Here is a 20,931-nt window from a genome sequence, read left to right on the forward strand (position 1 = left end):
TCAGCGCTCACCTGCCCGTAAGCGAACACGGTGGCGTTGTAGCCCTCCAAGCAGCCCTCAATGAGCTTCTCCACACAGGCACTGTAGATCTCGTGCTGCTGGGAGTCCCGGTCAAACACAAAGTCGTAGGTGAAAGCCTTGTCCTTTCCCAGCAGCACTTGGGGCTCCCCTGGGGTCACCAGAGTACAGATGTGACATCCTTCGATCTTCTCCTTGGCCATCTGAGGCCGGATCCTGAGATAAAGAAAAGGGCTCCAGATTAGGTCACACCCACACAGACATATATCATTCACTAATATTCAGACATGTAAACAATACACAGGGCTTACAAGCTGCTCCTAAAATTACATACAGCAACACAACAAAGACAGACTGAGGGGGTATACAGCAAAATAACATTGCCAGCCAATGCAGGACAGCTCTGACCACCACACGCCTATAAGCTTTACTCCAGAGCAACACTCCCACAGACAACTGCATCCCAAAATACCAGAGCTGAGTTGCTTTAGGATTGCTACCAGGCTCTCCTGTGCTTATGCAGACGTTTCTTGGCTTGACTAGACTATCCAATGCAGTTTTATGACAAGTTTCGTTATTGAAAATGCTGAGAAGAATGCGTCTGAGAGAATTCGCTGTTGTGTTTTGCCCATCCTGGGTTTACTGCTCCCTGGGTCCCCTGTTGCTTTACTGCCTTCCTGCACTTTGCTGAAGCACTCTGTGCAAAGCAGAGCTCCTAGGATACGCAAGCCACAAACCCATCAATGAGCTACTACTGATCTAACAATGGGGCTCCTTACAATACTGTCATCTGTTGGCAACTAATGTGACGCTAAGGACAGCAGAGCAAACAGAAATCAAACCAACACAAAACCCTGAAGAAACAGCGTATTTGATGAGCATGATCAGCTTGCATTTGGACAGATTTTAACTGCAGTTAGCTTCCAAGCTCCTATGAAAACTGGCAGTGTGTACGGAGCTCAATACATTGATCCCCTCTCCAGCAAAGGGGACCTCCTGATCAGGTCGTACTGTGGCTCACCACTTTGTTTGAGAGGAGACCAGACCAGACAGCCTGCATCTTTAAAATAATTAGCGTTGTTCTCTGATGCGCGTGGCACTCAGTGAGATCCAAGAGCACCACCCTGAGGCTTTATTATTACGCACAGCCAGCAGGTTATCTGTGAGATTGATTAGCTGACCAGAAACAAGCTGCAGTCTGGCTGGAACGGGGCTCTGAGCAAGAAAACAAAAAGCAAGGACATCTCTTAGAGCCGCTCAGGGGGGGATTAGGAAGAGGGAAAACAAATAAAAAAGGAATGAAGCAAATACAGCAATAAAGAAACTTATGGCAATGTCAATGCAAGGCAGTGATCATGCCACCTTTGTTGAAAATGTGATGTAAGTAGAGGGGCTCTGCGGCTGATTTGCTATCCGTTCAGCCCTGGAGGTCCATGTTTGAAACTTCATCAGGACAAGAGTAATACAGGTTTGGAGGTCTCATCTTAATACCATTTTATAATTTTATAATTTGCCAACTGTATTTTTACCCTCTTTTCTCCCCAATTTGAAAATGCCCACCGCTGCCCCCCACCCCCCGTGTTGACTCGGGAGAGACGAAGACGGACACACGCGTCCTCCGAAACGTGTGCCGTCAGCCGTCTGCTTCTTTATCCTCTGCAGGCCTGCCATGCAGCCACCTCAGAGAGACAGCATCGGAGGACCACGCAGCTACCTCCAGGCTACAAGGCGCGTTCCTGCACTCCACGCGGAGTGTCTTTACTGGATGCGCCACTCGGGAGCCCCCTTAATCCCAGTTTAACCTTCAAGCAGTAGCATGGTTGTGTTCAACGAAAGACAAGAAAGGCAGCAGGCACATACAGTACAGAGTAAGGGTTAGGGTTATTTTACACGGACACAAGTACAGTCAAAATCATCAGATTTAATCAGTAAAGATCCTTCGGGAGCAGGAAATGACTGAGCCACGGGCTTTTCTACTGTAATCTGCTGCCCCTGTACCATAACCAGCTAACGCCCAACAACTTCTTCCAATGCCCATCCATGAGTCACTGTTCATCAAGGAGAAACAGTAGAAACAGCTGCCGGTCCAGCACAGCCAGCGCCAGCCTAGAGCAGGAGATGCTGTTCGTTCAGAGGCTTCAGGTCAAGTTTCAGGAAGTCAGTGATCTATATAAGAAATACAGCTCTGGAAGCACAGAGCAGAAATCATGTAATCATTCATTAACTCGTGAACTTCAAACTCTTTCTTTGCATTGAAACAAAAAGTGGCATGCAACAAAGAAGGGGAGGAGATGTAAGTCACACGGTTTAAGACGTGGCAACACCTAACAAGGTCAGTTTACTCATCATATCGACACACGAGGGATTATACGAGAAACGCAAAGTAAAGGAGGCCATCTCAACAGAGACCGGAAAATGTGACAGCACTGGCCTCCAGCAGCGAGTGTGCACGACTGAGCATTAACTGCAGGTGATGTGCTGGAGAGCCTCTCAATGCACTTCTGTCTCCTCTTGGCAAGACTCAAACGCTAGGTTCGGAGGTCAGAAAGACACGTTCCCATAGCAACCAAAACAGCCTCTCGAATATGCAAACTAACAATCCGAAATAGCCCAGGCTACACATCCGCGTTTATGCAAATATAATAACCCCTCCACCAGCCACCCCCATCTAACATCCCACTGCTTCTGAGATACAATGCCTCAGTTGTGTGACTGAGCAATTACAAGCCAATGTTTGGACAGAAGAGCTAACTGAGGTGAGGTCCAAGAACTCAGTTCATTAGACTGCAAGCACTCAGTTCTCAGAGATAATAAAATCAGCTTCTTACATTGCAACCTACAGGAGATTCTGCAGAGGAGCCCTATTCTTCTCATTCCTTTCTGCAAGTGGAGTAGACAGAGGCCACAGGCTGCATTGTCCATTGTCAGCCTCACTTGCACTGTAGAAATGTACTGGTTGCACAACACAGTCTTGTGTCCCCCTGTTTGTGCAAACTAATCCTCCAGCAGCACAGTACAAATGATTTCTAATTACAAATCACGCGGTGGTCATTATTAAAGTGTTACTCACAAAGGGAACAAAGGATTCAGAACAAGTGATGCACAGTGGCAGTGGCTGGGTAGCACCCCACTATCCATTCCATTCCCCAGTGCATTGTGATAACAGTCTACATTCTCATACCATTACAGCTACCCTTGCACAGGCACTGTCCCAGCACAGAACCACTGCACTGAAGCGCACTGAGAAGCGTATTTATTTATTTTTGCCCTTCACATTGATGCATTCTAAAAGGTTGTAATGTTAGTCTAGGTGACTCAAGTCTGATTGCTTTACTGCCACAGTGCTACTCGTTGCTGGAGGCATATTCAATGCAAGCATCGGTGTTCCAGTGCTGTTTATCTGTTTACAGGCCAATTCTCCTTTCAAACAGGTCCCCGAAGTGACATCTCTCTGTGCAAGCATTACAACGCTCCGCCATGCTGCTCTGCTACACTGTCACCTTCACTACAAAGGAGAAATACATTTTAAGCATATGCTGCCTGTGTGACTTTCATTTCAGAATGCTATTACCAAAAGCTACATATTCCAAAGAATGACATGAATGCAATACAGCATCCATAAAGAGCATCAGACAACTATGCTCAGCATGTTCATATACAGTAACAGACAAGAAAAAGCACAGACTAATTCACAGATTTATATATTATTATGACAGCAACTGCAAACAGTGCTTGAATCCCTTAGATTTAGGCTTGATTGAAGTGCCATAGTTTCTCAAAATGTTTGAAATCTGTATGCAGGCACTCTACTCTGAAACATCTTGAGTCTGTCTGTATGGCTCCTGCATTGAGCAGTTAAACAAACACAAGGAAGTTCACTCAGTTTAAACCCTCATCACTCGAGAACAGCCAGTGTGACCATTTAACCACTTCCTGTAACAGTCACTACTGCACGACACAAGAAAAGCTGCAATGTTATATTTGGAAAGAGTTGCCTCTAAACCCCAGCTAACGCTAGCAGATCCCAGCTATCAGTATGAGTCTGGTGAGCTAAACTGGACACACGACCCACCTGCGGTACAGGTTAACTCTTAAACCTGGAATGGCTATGCAATGAGAGTCTGAAATCCTGCATTACAGTTGCACATTCTGGAGAGCTGGGAGGTTCCTTATAGCTGATGTGTGGGCATATGGGCTCCCCGACCGTGCAGAGACTGAGAGGCAGCTGCAGGTGGGGTCACAGGGAGGAGGAAGCACTGCACACGCCATCCCCTAGGGGGAGCAGCGGCTCATCATCAGAACTGCAACAATGGAAACCATTCGCTGCTGGCTGGGAATTAAGAGTTATCAATAATAATAATAATAATAATAATAATAATAATAATAATAATAATAATAATGTTTATATGCTTGTTTGTTTACACAGTAGATCTGTAGCTTCAGCCATGATCTAGCTGTCCTTGAAGATATCAGGAAGCAATGGATATCTTGAAGGATAGAGTGATTGAGTGACTGATAGATTGTCCCCTGCTCCAAAAACACATGTCTGGTGTTCACAGATCCAGATCAACACTAAGTCACGGGCTGCTTTACCTTTAGTTTATTACACAATGGGTGTCCATCATACCAGCTTTCCTCCCCTCAGTGTAAAACAATAAAGACACCAGAAACCCTGTCCTGCCCCACACCCCACCCCACCCACTGGGTTTATGCAGCTCAGCTGGCTCTGCCCAGCCCAGCCCACGATTTACTGCAGTGCTTCACCCGTCTGCACCCTCGACCCAGTCTTCTCAGTCTTTACTGGGCTGCTACCCAGTGGCACCGCCCAGCACAGAAGCTGGGAAAAACAACATCAATCCTCGAGTGTGGAAAAGCTAGAGGAGGAAACAGGATTTCCTCTTCTAATTCCAATTATTTATCTGTCTGGGGAAGTTTTTCCACACAAAGCACATTCTTCGCACCCCCGTAGAAACCAGAATCTGGGCAAAGCGAGAGGCATCTCACACTTCACACAGAAATGTAAAGAACCGAAATAAAAAAAGGCCATTTGTTATTCTCTCAAAAGCAAATACAGAAATAGCTATGAGCAGCCCTTGAAAGGAACAGACCTTCCATTCTTCTAACATCCCCCAACCCCTCTGCCCCTTCATCCTGTACCAGTGCTCACCTCATTCTGCTTGAACAGCCACAAGCAATTCTTCATGACCAATAGGGCTGAGGAGTGCAGTCAGACAGTTCTTTAGTTTTATTTGAAATGGCACAGCTGAGACCCGTTTTACAGCTGAGTCATCTTGCTCAGGGGTCTCACACAGTGCTGGACTCTGATCCCAGGAGTCGAGACGTCTTGCTCAGGGGTCTCACACAGTGCTGGACTCTGATCCCAGGAGTCGAGTCATCTTGCTCAGGGGTCTCACACAGTGCTGGACTCTGATCCCAGGAGTCGAGACGTCTTGCTCAGGGGTCTCACACAGTGCTGGACTCTGATCCCAGGAGTCGAGACGTCTTGCTCAGGGGTCTCACACAGTGCTGGACTCTGATCCCAGGAGTCGAGACGTCTTGCTCAGGGGTCTCACACAGTGCTGAACTCTGATCCCAGGGGTCGAGACATCTTGCTCAGGGGTCTCACACAGTGCTGGACTCTGATCCCAGGAGTTGAGATGTCTTGCTCAGGGGTCTCACACAGTGCTGGACTCTGATCCCAGGAGTTGAGATGTCTTGCTCAGGGGTCTCACACAGTGCTGGACTCTGATCCCAGGGGTCGAGACATCTTGCTCAGGGGTCTCACACAGTGCTGGACTCTGATCCAAGGAATCACTGCCTCCTTTATCACTGCCTACCTTCCACATAAACATCATTTACTGTACCAGTAAACTGCCCAGCTGCTGGAGTCCAAGCTGTTAACATCCAGCTAATTAAACACATCTCTCTTCATTGCACACTTTATTGGCACTCTAAAGCCAGATTGAATTTCACTACATCCTGTCCAGTTTGTGTCACATTGTTTTTTTTTTTTTTTTTTTACACCAAGCCCTATAAGCAAAAAGACTTAGAGGATCACTGCTTTTCTAATCAGTAACCAGTTCAATGTATCCCAAAACCTACGAGCCCCCAAAACACATTAAAACAACGTGATTGATTAAGCAGTGGAGAGCTAACAAAAGGTCTAGGACCCAAACGCAGTAGACCTCCCACAGATTACTTGTATTGCACGAATCTATCCTTATTCAAGTGACTCGATTTGATCACAATAACTCTTTCCTAGGTATTTTACATACAGGTCCTGATAAACAAGACTTGCAGACCCTCTCTTCCCCTTACCCAGCAGCCTCGTGTACAGCAGCACTATCGCAATGTGTGAATTTGCATACTGTGCCACCTGCTGTATGTAAAATGCTTCAGCTTTGCATAAACCTGGGTTATTTAAGCCACACTGGATTAACAGAACCAGCACTGCAGCGAAACTTTTGACATCAAGAGGGTCATTTTATCTTCCATAGAAAGAATCAGTCAAGGAATCAACAGCAACAGAAACAAACCCTGCTTGCAGAACTAGCAGCTCTGATTGCACAACTAGCAGCTCTGCTTGCACAACTAGCAGCTCTGACTGCACAGCGAGCAGCTCTGATTGCACAACTAGCAGCTCTGCTTGCACAACTAGCAGCTCTGATTGCACAACTAGCAGCTCTGACTGCACAGCGAGCAGCTCTGATTGCACAACTAGCAGCTCTGCTTGCACAACTAGCAGCTCTGATTGCACAACTAGCAGCTCTGACTGCACAGCGAGCAGCTCTGATTGCACAACTAGCAGCTCTGCTTGCACAACTAGCAGCTCTGACTGCACAGCGAGCAGCTCTGATTGCACAACTAGCAGCTCTGCTTGCACAACTAGCAGCTCTGATTGCACAACTAGCAGCTCTGACTGCACAGCGAGCAGCTCTGATTGCACAACTAGCAGCTCTGATTGCACAACTAGCAGCTGCTTGCACAACTAGCAGCTCTGACTGCACAGCGAGCAGCTCTGATTGCACAACCAGCAGCTCTGCTTGCACAACTAGCAGCTCTGATTGCACAACTAGCAGCTCTGACTGCACAGCGAGCAGCTCTGATTGCACAACTAGCAGCTCTGATTAAACAACTAGCAGCTCTGATTGCACAGCTAGCAGCTCTGACTGCACACCTAGCAGCTCTGCTTGCACAACCAGCAGCTCTGACTGCACACCTAGCAGCTCTGATTAAACAACCAGCAGCTCTCACTGCACAACCAGCAGCTTTCACTGCACAACCAGCAGCTCTCACTGCAAAACTAGCAGCTCTGATTGTGACAGTTCCTCACTGGTTATTTATTTATTTATTAATTATTTATTTATTTATTTATATAACAAACCACAACACACTGGCACAGCATGTCACCCTGGGATCCTTCAAGAAGCTGCTTGATGAGATTCTGGGATCAATAAGCTACTAACAACCAAATGAGCAAGATGGGCCGAATGACCTCCTATCGTTTGTAAACTTTCTTATATTTTTATGTTCTTAACTGCTATAGTCAGACCATTTAAATAACAGATTTCAATAACAGTATAAACATAATACAAGAGCAGTAACTTGAAAGTTGCATTACAACCCACTAAGATAACAAAGCCATTTTATAAAAGTATGTGTCGCTTTTGTTGACCATAGGAATAACCAGCAGCCCCACATCCTATCATCCCAGAGTGCTGTCTGATACAGGGTCAGTAACTCCTGCAAATAACTAGGTGTTAATCCATAACAGCAAAATCTTAAAATCAATTCTATGGCCAGTGTAAAGAGGCCATAACAGGGGTAATATGTTCACTTTTCCTGGTTTTAGTCAGAATTCTAGCTGCGGTATTCTGCAAGCAGGATACCACACTTTTTGTGAACTAATATTCATAAAATAATTGTAAAATATATATTTTGATATATATTTAGAGGCTGAGCTTTCTCGGTTTTATAGATCAGAAATAACATGTAATTAATACCAACCCTCAACTGGATTTATCTTCCTAAAACACTTCATCCTCCAGTAGAAAACCCATCACTGCATGCAGTACTAAACTGATAAAAAAAAAGTGAAACAGAAAATGTAAACTAATTACAAAAGACTGAACTAGCTATACAATGATACTGCAATGTAAATGCGCATTCTGTAGCCAAAACTTCACCTAGACTTTCCAGGATTTGTAAAACAATGCTGCATGCTACAAATGGGTTAAAACCACAATTAACTGGTACGAGGTTAGAAGGGACCCAACATAAAGCTTTCCTTTTTCTGTTTCTTTTGAGTGAGAAGTAAACAGAGCCAGATTCTGACCATTTCCTTTGCCTCACAGATTCTATAAACACAGGAACTGCGAGGTTATGGGCCTTCTGATAAATCTGTCTTTGTTGCTTCACACTCAGACTAGATAGGGCTTCCTCCTTTTCAGAAAAAAAGGGATTTCATAGGAACCCACTCTAGCAAACAACCCCCCCCCCCCCGAGCAAGGCATTCATTACGTAGGATTAATAGCACTAAGGCAAAGTATGTTAGAGCACGTGCCCTAAGCCTACCACATTATTGTGGCAATAGCAACGATCTGAAGTAAAGAGCTTTGACAGTCTACCTAGCACATCCGATGGTTAAAATGTACAAGGCAAGAAGAGATGGACCGTTTACCCTGCCTGGATTGTTTTATACAGCGGGTCAATCAGCAGAAACACATTCTGCCTTCCTTATGCTGGCCAGAGACCTTCTTTCTCATTGATCCTGCAGAGCTGCTCTCAGAATACAAACAGACAGGACCGCAAGTCTGCATTAGTTCCTGATTAACCTTATAATCTCCAGTGAATTCAACATTAATCACAGGAATCTGGCAATTGAGCACCATTTGGCAGCGAGTTGAGGAGGTGAGGCTGTTTGTAAAATGCCTGTTACTCAATCTGCCAGACTCCAGCTCTGCAGCAGGCTTAAGGAACTGAGCAGAGGTCGACAGTAGCCGCTTCCTTCAATCCACTCTCCACCAGATTACACAGTGCATCAATCAAGCGCCGCATCGGCCTCTGACAAACTGACCAGTGCCTAATAAATCAGGAAGTCACTGCCTCTTCAAAGTGATGTAGATAATGCAGTGCTCTCCTTCTTCATACTGCTGAACCAGTTATACTGCTGCATGGTCAGCATAGCAAGGATACTGTCGTGTACTGAGTGAAATACTGTGCTTAATCATACAGCGCAGCTGCTATTGGACAACCTATTTCTACTGTATTTAGGTGCTGCTGGCTGACGCATGTTGATAATCCAGACTGGTCTGGAACTGCCGCCCACAAACTTCAGCAATGACACTGACGTCACTTTCACCAGGACTCTGCCTTGCTAACTGTACATTGAGCATATTGCAAAGTGCTTTGGGGTTCATTGCTAAAATGTGACTGCAAGGAAGTAAACGCGCCGTCCTTTCAGCGCTCGGCAGCAAACACAGGAGGCCAGAACCAGCAAACTTTTGTTCATGGCTGTTATTTAAGTGCCAGTCGCAGAGAATCCACTGGTGAGAACTGTCTGTGGAAACATTAAGGTTAGCTTCTACGGGAGAATGAGAACGGCATGCTGCTGTGATGCCTGTACTCTCCCCCCTCCCTCTGCAAGCTGCTTCCAATTAGTACCAGCAACAGCCTGCTTGTGAGGGAATCATTTCTAACTGACAGCACTTCTGGGCATCGACTAGCAGTGAGGAGAGGCACTGGAAATGCAAAACTGAGCCCTGGCGCGGTGGGTATAGCGGTGCTATAGATTAGAGCCCATGCTTTGTTGTGGAGAGCAGAGAGCTGCCTTTGTTGTGTTTCAGTGGAGAGCTGTCAGGCCTTGCAGAGCCCTAGAGGGGAACTTGACTGGCAGGACTATGGACAGCTCAGAATAAAGAGGAGAGGGCACTGGGTTCAGTCTGCAGCAGAAATACCAGACAGAGTGTCCACATGCAGGATGACAGGCGAACACTTTCACATTTAAACAGTCACCGCAGTCTCTTAGGAAGCTTCATGGTGTTGTTATTAAAACAAAAATTAAAAAAAAAAAAGAATCACAATTTTAAGCTGCCTGAAACCAACCCGTGCCCCCCCTCATTACTGTGCAATCTCCATAGTTCTGCCACTCAGCCTTTTTCTTTACTCAACATCAGTTGAAACACTTATGAGATGGTTCTAGTCATTCGACTCAATTGTAATTCTTGTTTTTTTCTGAACATTTCCCTGATATTCATTAATCATTTTCTGTAATTCTGTATCATGTTTTATCCCATCATTCCCATATCCCATCCCATCATTCTGACCAGCTCTTGCCCCTTAGCTGGATTAAGCAAGTGGGAACAAAGGCAATTCAATTTAACCCCCCAAACACTGATGTGCGTGACAACAGAGATCGCATGAGGCAAGGTGTACACATGCCTTCCTCCCTGCGTCTTCATATTCTTCAATCAATTATCAAAAGCATTCTTGTGCACTTTCATTGAAACACCCTAGGGCACAAAGAAAACCAGTTCAATTCATAAACCCTGTAAATGCTTGTCGTTATTCAGATTCATGTGCACAGGTCTGCTACAGGTACTGTATCACAGTTACTAGGGTTTTTTTTATGAATCACAAAAAGACAGATATGAAGTAATGAATGTGCCAATTAGTGCAACCATTTCTCAGAAACTAAACTCCAGATTGGGTTAAAGGATTTGTTCCTTATTCGTGTTATGATAATAAAATCGTCTCCTGGGAAACTGAAAAGGGACGGGGACCCCAGGGAAAAGGAGGTGACATGCTCCCTTTCAGTCTAGTTAAGACTCCTATAAAGCTCAAGCAACTGTGCCGGTTTCCAGATGTAAAACAGAAGGTGTTAAAACACTGTTCAAGCCATGAAGTGGTGGATCTGGATATGCAAATTAACTTGTACATCATTTAAAAACGAAGACATGTGCAAGGTGAATTATATAAAAAAAAAAAAAAAATAAAACATTAGCTGCACATAATGAATTACTTTAATTGTGAATTAAAAGCAATGATTTAACCAGGCAAGTTAACCTGACAGCGTGAAATGTGCACGCCAAGAAAGTTTCTGCAGCTGCTTGTTTGATGTAAGCCCTGGTAGATATTTCTACACGATCTATTGCTTTTCCGCGTTTTATCTGAATCTTCTGAAATCAGGACCCGGTGTGGTCTTGCTGCAGGCTCGGTGTAGCACAGAAAGCCATTAACAGCATGTAATCCAGAGGGAAGAGCTCTTTACCCTTCAACATAAAACTGCACACAGTTCACGCCTAACACCTCCTGAATGCCACCAGGAAAAACACAATTTCCTCAGTCTTTGTATAAGCAGACGTGAAGAGCAGCTCAAATGTGCACCAGCCGTGCGAGTCCTGAAGCACCGGAAAGCATCTCTTCAAGTTCAAAGCAGTAAATGAAGGGCTCGCTCTCTCCTCTCGTCCTGAAACCCAGCTGCCAGCCGGTCGCTCCCTGAGGGATTCTGTCCAGCGACAAGGCAAGGCTATGAAACCCCAGCCTGGTCACAGTAATGCTGAGTACAGGAGGACAGGAGTCACACAAGTCCTCTACAGACCTGTGATATAACACATTTACTGTATCAGGGCTGCATTACTCAGATCAGTCATGAATAGATCATTAAAATACACCCTTAACCTTTCTACACTATATGTAACATTAATAGGACAACTAAAATGTGCTATAAAATAGATTGATCTGAAAATTGGTATATAGTTTCTTAACAGTTGGTTATTATTAATAAGGTCTATGTGCATAATCATCTGCCAGCGCGTGATGGTGTGATTTGCCTTGTTAGACAAACACTATTCCAGTTGTTTTGCTGATTGAAATGATATCAAGCAGGATGCTATCCCTGTCAGACTGTCTTATCTCACTTCAGCGCCAGAAAAAAGTGAATAGGCTTCCTGTGATGAGTCAAAGGGTTTTCGGCTGTGATTCAGCCTCCCGACAGTAGGTGGCATCAAACCAACTCGGGACTTCCCTTACCAAGATCTCGTGACCATGGCAAAAGTCATCTTTTGAGGGGCGGCACCTTGGTGAGGGGCGGAAGTACGAGTATGTAACTTCCACACTGGAGTCAAGTGAAGGACAAGTTGGGGATCCACTGACTACAGAGGCGGGACATTACATACTAAAGGGAACGTACTACTGTGTTCGGGGTTGGTCCTAGGAGGAGTAACGGGTGAAGGGAGAGACTGGTTTTGTGCAGCGTACTAACATATGGTCACCACGAAGACAAATTAAAGACGAGTCATCAGTTTGTTTTGGATTTCACCCCTGCACTCCTTCCCTCACACCATTTTGTTTTTCGTTTGTTATTTAATCCTTTTTTTGTTGTGTATAGAAAATAAAAATAAATTATTTTATTTCTGTACACATAAATTACTGTCTGGACATTCCATTTAATACACTCTCGCCTCACCCATGTCCAGACAGTAATTTATGTGTACAGAAATAAAATAATTTATTTTTATTTTCTATCCAAAAAAAAGGATTAAATGAAAAACAAAATGGTGTGAGGGAAGGAGTGCAGGGGTGAAATCGTGATGACTCGTCTTTAATTTGTCTTCGTGGTGAACCATCAAAAGAAATGTTAGTATTTCAAAAAAAACCCGCTGCACAAAACCATCAACTTTCGGACCAACCCGAACACAGTAGTACGAGTATGTAATGTCCCGCCTCTGTAGTCAGTGGAACACCAATCTGACATCCTTCCTGACTCCAGTGGCTTACATACTCGTACTTCCGCCCCTCACCAAGGTGCCGCCCCTCAAAAGATGACTTTTGCCATGGTCACGAGATCTTGGTAAGGGAAGTCCCGAGTTGGTTTGATGCCACCTACTGTCGGGAGGCTGAATCACAGACCGAAACCCCTTTGACTCATCACACTTCCATTATAAAAGAAATGCATGTTAAAAAAATAAGTCTCTCCACTTGCAAAACAAATTACGAGGCTGCCCCGTTAGATGAAGATAAACCCTGCCTCGATCCCTGCCTCTTATAATCACCCACCTAGGATTAAATCCTGCCTCGATCCCTGCCTCTTATAATCACCCACCTAGGAGTAAATCCTGCCTCGATCCCTGCCTCTTATAATACCCACCTAGGAGTAAACCCTGCCTCGATCCCTGCCTCTTATAATACCCACCTAGGAGTAAATCCTGCCTCGATCCCTGCCTCTTATAATCACCCACCTAGGAGTAAATCCTGCCTCGATCCCTGCCTCTTATAATACCCACCTAGGAGTAAACCCTGCCTCGATCCCTGCCTCTTATAATACCCACCTAGGAGTAAATCCTGCCTCGATCCCTGCCTCTTATAATACCCACCTAGGAGTAAATCCTGCCTCGATTCCTGCCTCTTATAATACCCACCTAGGAGTAAACCCTGCCTCGATCCCTGCCTCTTATAATACCCACCTAGGAGTAAATCCTGCCTCGATCCCTGCCTCTTATAATACCCACCTAGGAGTAAATCCTGCCTCGATTCCTGCCTCTTATAATACCCACCTAGGAGTAAACCCTGCCTCGATCCCTGCCTCTTATAATACCCACCTAGGAGTAAATCCTGCCTCGATCCCTGCCTCTTATAATCACCCACCTAGGAGTAAATCCTGCCTCGATTCCTGCCTCTTATAATCACCCACCTAGGAGTAAACCCTGCCTCGATCCCTGCCTCTTATAATCACCCACCTAGGAGTAAATCCTGCCTCGATCCCTGCCTCTTATAATCACCCACCTAGGAGTAAATCCTGCCTCGATCCCTGCCTCTTATAATACCCACCTAGGAGTAAATCCTGCCTCGATCCCTGCCTCTTATAATACCCACCTAGGAGTAAATCCTGCCTCGATCCCTGCCTCTTATAATCACCCACCTAGGAGTCATTCAGCCCATCTTGCTCGTTTGGTTGTTAGTAGCTTACTGATCCCAGAATCTCATCAAGCAGCTTCTTGCAGGATCCCAGGGTGTCGGCTTCAACAACATTACTGGGGAGTTGGTTCCTGATTCCCTCGATTCACTGTGTAAAAAAGTGTCTCCTGTTTTCTGTTCGGAATGGCCCTTTATCTAATCTACACTTGTGACCCCTGGTTCTTGTTTCTTAAGCCTGGGACAGACATGCACAGCACGGCACGCGAGGCATTTTGCCAACTGTAACGCTGCCCTTTTCTTTCATATGGTGTTGGACAGATCAGCGCGGGACAATACCGCTAGTCCCGAGGTGACGCTGAGCGGTACCACTCAAATCCAAACCAGAGCGTTCTTTTCTAGCTGCCCTGAGGTACCATCAGTGGATTAATCAATCACATCCAAGCACTGACAACACGTGATTGCCAGGAAAAATTATGAACGAAACTGCTGACTACAGAAGTGTTTGACCCCTCCCATATTTCAACAAGGACAGGCAGACAGGCAGGTCAGTATTTTATACATCGCCCTGATAAGCATCCTTCCTGCCTTTTTTTTTATTATTATTCTGTAGTTTACTATTTTTACTAAATAAGTGCCTGTAAAAGGATATCTTTCCTAATACTTTAGTAGGGGGCTACTTGCTGTCAGCAATGTATTGTATGTTTCTTTGTTAAGCTCAGATCGTTCATTTCCTACACCTGCATATAGATGACAGAAAGACAATGTTGAAAAACAAACCAGTGTTTTTACAGTAGATTATATGAAAGGCATTACAGCTACGGCCAAAAGTTTTGCATCATGCCGGTGTGAAATCTGGTCTCCTCCAGGAACAGACTCGTGGTTGTTGAGCCTGTTGCTAAGCAAATGACGCACTGAAGTTCCTTGCGTATCAAAATGGGGCGTGGCGTTGTTGGATTTCATTTAATTACCCTGACAACGACTCTAACACCTCAGTCTTGGGCTGCTTGCTGTTTTCACAACACATCGGTAAAGATTATTTCATTCTTTAAAGTTCATTCTTAAGTCAAGGAACTGCCGATAGAAAAAAGTACCGGAGGATTTGCTGTGCACGCTTACATGACCACTAACCCACACGTTTGATACCAGTCAGTTAAGGAACGCAATGCGATACTCTACAAATAAGGTACAATGAAAATACGATGTGACCTGCGTCTCCTGTATCAATTGATATTTATAACTCTGAGCTCATGCATGGTGGTAGAATCCACTGATCATAAATATTATCATTGTAGAGCTGACAGGAGATGTCACTACGGTCTGTAACCAGTGATTGATTATATATATATATATATATAAAGCATTTAAAAGAAGAGTGAGAAGAGCTGCAAAAGTTAATTTGCCAAGGGCTGCAAAAATCCATGCGCCGGCCCTGCTTAGACAACATAAATAAAGCGATCAATAAATTGACGTGCTTTCATTATTTCATTAGTTAACCTGAATGCTTGCTGCGCAGTCGTTTTCTGAAAATGTTAGTTTTAATAAAATGATAATGACTAACATGCTGTTTTAATAGCATTGCAGTGGGATTTGCGTAATTATTTGTTTGCAAGATGTCATTTGAATATTGTCAGGAGAATTATTAAATGGCGATCGGACATTGTATCATTGTTAATAGTTATTTCTGACATGTATTAGTTGTTTGTATATCATTGTTAATAGTTATTTCTGACATGTATTCATTGATTGGTGCAAGTGTAGTGTTGCAGCGTTCTGTTACTGTATGTACAGTATGATTGGATAGTCAGATTTTCATGACCATTTAAACAACCCCCCACCAGTACTCACATCTTCAGCGCCCTGTGGCCCCCCAAGGTTTGGACATTGCCTTATCTGGCCTGCCAGAGAATGGAATTGAGTACCCCTGGCCTGCAGTGTGGTACTGACAACTACTGTACCACACAGTGCATACTACTCCTGTGTGTCCGAGTGCAGAATAGCGGTGCCACACCGCGCCCGTCTGTCTGCCTCGGGCTTTACAAACCTATGGACCCCTCCTCCAATAAGAAGTGTACATTTTACATTTTAACCCTTATCAGGAGTGTTTAAAGTCTTGGACGCTGTTCTAAAAACGATGCCCAACAAAACAGGACCCAGCAGCCTGTTGGAAATGGATCCCCAGCACCCTGCCAAGCCTCTGTTTTGTTATTTAATTGTTTCCCCAGCATTTAATGGGTTCACTTTGTGACCTACATAAACACATGCCACCCATGTGACCGCACTTAAGGGATGCCTGCACCATTAGCAGCATGAAACAAACTAATTGGCCCGATAAAGCAAATTATTTCTTCCTATGTGGTGTTTACAAAGCCAAAGGAAAGTGGAGGTCCAAGTGACTGAGTTTCAGACTGCAGTGCTGTTTCAACATCCTGCCTGCTGTTCCACTTCCTGCAGACTCTCAGTGCCGCACCATCGACACCGCTTCCTATATAACAAGAACAATAATAAAGACAGGGGCCAGAGCTCCAAAACGAAATCCATGGCTTTCTGACGATGCAGGAAAATAATCACGGACTGCAGCATTGCTATTAAGGATGTCTTAACGACTCATAACATTATCTGTGCCCGGTTCTTAATTGCTTGCTTTTGCATTTCCGTACTTCCATCTGTGGCGTGTCATCTCTTTCGTAACTTGCCACCACTTCCCTCCTAGACTGCACTGAAATAGACAGGCCTCTGAAAGAGGTCTTGACTGTGAATCTGCACGGGATTAACCCATTGAGGCTTTTAATCCACAGAACCATAACTAAGGGGTCCAAACACAAAGCATCAGATTACAGAACCCTTTGCTTTTCTGCTGGGTTTGCTGTTCTTAGAAACCAGACAACGGTTTCAGAAAAGGTGTTTGGACAGAAACACACAGTCCCACTATCTTACAAGGACAGTGCGTGCAGTCATTCATCTTAAAATCCGATTGCTAATTTGTGTGTAGCCTGCTTTACTGCAGCTCTACTGGAATGCACATCACTGTCAGGTAAACTGGGTCTGGCAGAGCATTCAGGAGCTTCCCTTGTCTTTTACTGTGAAACACCAGGACATCCGGGGCACAGTAGAAGAATGTGCTGTTATTGCAGGGTCTATATATTACACTGGCACCAGGTTAACTTGCCCTTGTTCAGTCCTGCTGCAGACCTGTGTGTATTTGCCAGCAAACTCGACACAGTCCGTCCAATAGTGACTCTTCAGTGGTTAATATTCTAGAATCTTCACTTCTACATTAGTCAAAGTTCTAAAGGGATACCAGGGGGGTATGGGGGGGGTCGTTTAATCACTGGCCAGACATTTACCTCTCAAACATTTCCTTAAGAAGGGTCCCCACTGCGCACAATAACCAACACACATAATAAAATGTTCTTGCTGCACCATCGTAAATTAAAAGTATTGAGATGATATGTAATGAAACAGTTCATCTGAGATCATACAGAGTGAAGGGTAGGGTCTAGCATAAGGAAATTAAGTAATTACAAGAGCATGGTCTAATGACAGGCCAGCCCAGTTTCCCACGGAAACAAACAAGCTTGACAAATCTCATCCTAATCTGATGTTGGGTATTAGCAAAACAAAAGAAAATAACCTGTTTTAATTGTACGTGCGCACACACACACACACACACACACACACACACACACACACACACACACACACACACACACACACACACACACACACACACACACACACACACACACACACACACACACACACACACACACGCGCACACACACACACACGCACACACGCACACACACACACACACACACACACACACACGCACACACACACACACACACACACACACACACACACACACACACACACACACACACACACACACACACACACACACACACACACACACACACACACACACACACACACACACACACACACACACACACACACACACACACACACACACACTTCAGCAGTGGTAAGGAGTGTGTGTGTGTGTGTTTTAAAAATTGCCACTCAAAATGCAAAACTCTACAATGCAAGTCAATATGCCAATCTCATGAAATAACAATCTGACACATCTTGCCTGACCTTGGTTATTGTAAACGATCTACAGCATCCACACTCAAACCAGACCCTACCTTTCTTGTGAAGGTCAAACAGCAATACCTTTCTTCCTGTGTGTTCATGTGTTTATTTAAATATGCATTTAATCACATGGCGCTGACAAACAAAAGAGGATTACTGTGGTTTTTGACAGCAGGGAGCCCTTTGTGTGAAATAAATACTGCAACGCCTGTCTCTTGCCACAACGCTTTTAGACTTTAAACAAATGGTGAACAGTACAATAAAAGCAGTTAACACACCCTCTTCGAGGAACTACTGGCAAAGCAATAATATATTTATTGCACAACAATGATTCCAGTATAGTACCATTTCGGGGTGTAACTCAGTCAATGCAGGGGAGAATCATTGTCCAGACTGTAGCATGGCTTCTTCTAATCTATGCACCTGTTCTGCAGAAAAAAAGATGTACCCTACATATAACTACTGCTCTCCGTTACTACATTGAGAGTCATGTAGGATATTAAAGCGAATATCACAATGCTGGATCATCACCTAGCAAAGGGAGCAGTCAAACCCTGGGTGCATTTACAGAATCACGCCTGTCCTGTACCTGACCCCGATGCCAGCCTTGTAACGGCGTGATAGACGCTGTACTAAAATAAAGACTGGTCACTACACATGACATACATCAATAGAAAACAAGCGAGCATTTCACCAATCTAAAATCAAAAAATTTGGTTCCAAGGCAGACGCAGTTATGATTCTATTATATGCCACTTACCTCAAACATACCTGGACACAGCAGTCATTTTGATTAGTCGCCATTCCTTCTCACTGCAAGCCCTTTTAATCTACAATGATTATCGCGAGTAAAGTCCTAATGCCTCATTAAAAAAAACTCCGACCGCTCAGATTTAAAACAGATATCGCCTTGGCAGCGCCGAATAACGTTAAGTAGACAGCACACTTCATAAATAAGACACTCTCCGAGACTGGGTAGAATAGCATGCTGGGGTTGCTGTTGGCTGCCTGGTAGCTAGCAGTTTGAAACCGTGTTTCTTTTTTTCCGCTACATCCGTTTGTTATGTATCACCAGCATCTATCGTTAAAAAGAGAACTGCATACATGCAACTGCAATGACCACTCCGGCTACGCACTCTCTCACACTGACAGTCACTGTAGCGCCGGACTGTGGACGAAGGGGGCGGGACAGCCGCGCTTGATTGATAGCGACCTGCCCATACAGAAATGCTGACCCTGCCCCAAGTCGGATAATAGACCAATTATAGCAGAAACGGGCTGGGAGTCCTTGTTTGAAGGTGTCCTGGATGAACTCGTTGAATGGGTGCATCCTATCTGATACACGTTATATGGCAATGCAATGTGAGTCGAGATGGCGGTGCAAAGGTATGAGAGGACTCGGACACAGCGAAGCTCAGGACACACTCATTATAGGGATCAGATTCTTATTTTTTTCAACATAAGTAACAACTTGTAAAACAGAGACACCCAAGTCAAGTACACACAGTTCTGGCTTGTGCCTTCATCAGTATCAGCTACATGTTTTTTTTTTTTTTTTTTTCTGATCCACTTATATTCTGTATTTTATCATAATTCCTTCTATGACAAAACCAATACCCCTTGCAATGGTGGGTCATGCATGCCACTCATGAAGACACCTAGTCAATGTACTATCAGCCTCTTACCTCATTTAGAATGTGCTGGGTCAGCCTGTTACCTCATTTAGAATGTTCTGGGTCAGCCTGTTACCTCATTTAGAATGTGCTGGGTCAGCCTGTTACCTCATTTAGAATGTTCTGGGTCAGCCTCTTACCTCATTTAGAATGTGCTGGGTCAGCCTGTTACCTCATTTAGAATGTTCTGGGTCAGCCTCTTACCTCATTTAGAATGTTCTGGGTCAGCCTGTTACCTCATTTAGAATGTTCTGGGTCAGCCTCTTACCTCATTTAGAATGTGCTGGGTCAGCCTGTTACCTCATTTAGAATGTTCTGGGTCAGCCTCTTACCTCATTTAGAATGTTCTGGGTCAGCCTCTTACCTCATTTAGAATGTTCTGGGTCAGCCTGTTACCTCATTTAGAATGTGCTGGGTCAGCCTCTTACCTCATTTAGAATGTTCTGGGTCAGCCTGTTACCTCATTTAGAATGTGCTGGGTCAGCCTCTTACCTCATTTAGAATGTTCTGGGTAAAGCCACACCCCCTGGATTCTGATCTCAGAACAGGGTCTGCTCAGTTGGATAAGAGGCACCGTGTGGACTCCATGCCCTGTAGAAGGTAATGCTGGTGGCTCAGTCCCTGCATGGAGTTGATGGGGATACTGGTTCATTCTTTGGGTGGGATGGTTGACAATATCAGATCTTGTTTGTGGACCACCTTGTTTGAAGATGACATGTTTAGAGTTTATTTTTTATTTTGTATTATTGGAACACTTTTTAAAGTGGGGGTGCTGAAAGCCATTGAACAAAACTGGAACCCCTGTATGTGATGGAAGCCGTGCTCTTCCTTTAGCCCAGCCCTTACACTGTACAGTAACACTCCTGCAGACAGAGGGGGCTCTTCCTTTAGCCCAGCCCTTACACTGTACAGTAACACTCCTGCAGACAGAGGGGGCTCTTCCTTTAGCCCAGCCCTTACACTGTACAGTAACACTCCTGCAGACAGAGGGGGCTCTTCCTTTAGCCCAGCCCTTACTCTGTACAGTAACACTACTGCAGACAGAGGGGGCTCTTCCTTTAGCCCAGCCCTTACACTGTACAGTAACACTCCTGCAGACAGAGGGGGCTCTTCCTTTAGCCCAGCCCTTACACTGTACAGTAACACTACTGCAGACAGAGGGGGCTCTTCCTTTAGCCCAGCCCTTACACTGTACAGTAACACTCCTGCAGACAGAGGGGGCTCTTCC

General features: G+C 44.8%; 1 protein-coding gene across 1 annotated transcript in view; it reads right to left on the reverse strand.

Annotated features, from left to right (window-relative positions):
* The window catches only part of LOC121304755 (kinesin-like protein KIF21B), a 48,217-nt gene extending 29,057 nt beyond the window's left edge, over positions 1–19,160 (reverse strand). The window contains exons 1-2 of the mRNA XM_041236135.1: positions 18,791–19,160; positions 12–234 (exon numbers count right to left, since the gene is read on the reverse strand). Of these exons, the coding sequence (XP_041092069.1) occupies positions 12–234; positions 18,791–18,834 (267 nt within the window). The 5' untranslated portion in view covers positions 18,835–19,160. The remainder of the gene's footprint in view (positions 1–11; positions 235–18,790) is intronic.
* Between the last annotated feature and the right edge of the window lie 1,771 nt (positions 19,161–20,931).

This window comes from Polyodon spathula, chromosome 39 (genome assembly GCF_017654505.1).
Source record: "Polyodon spathula isolate WHYD16114869_AA chromosome 39, ASM1765450v1, whole genome shotgun sequence".
Classification (NCBI taxonomy): domain Eukaryota; kingdom Metazoa; phylum Chordata; class Actinopteri; order Acipenseriformes; family Polyodontidae; genus Polyodon; species Polyodon spathula.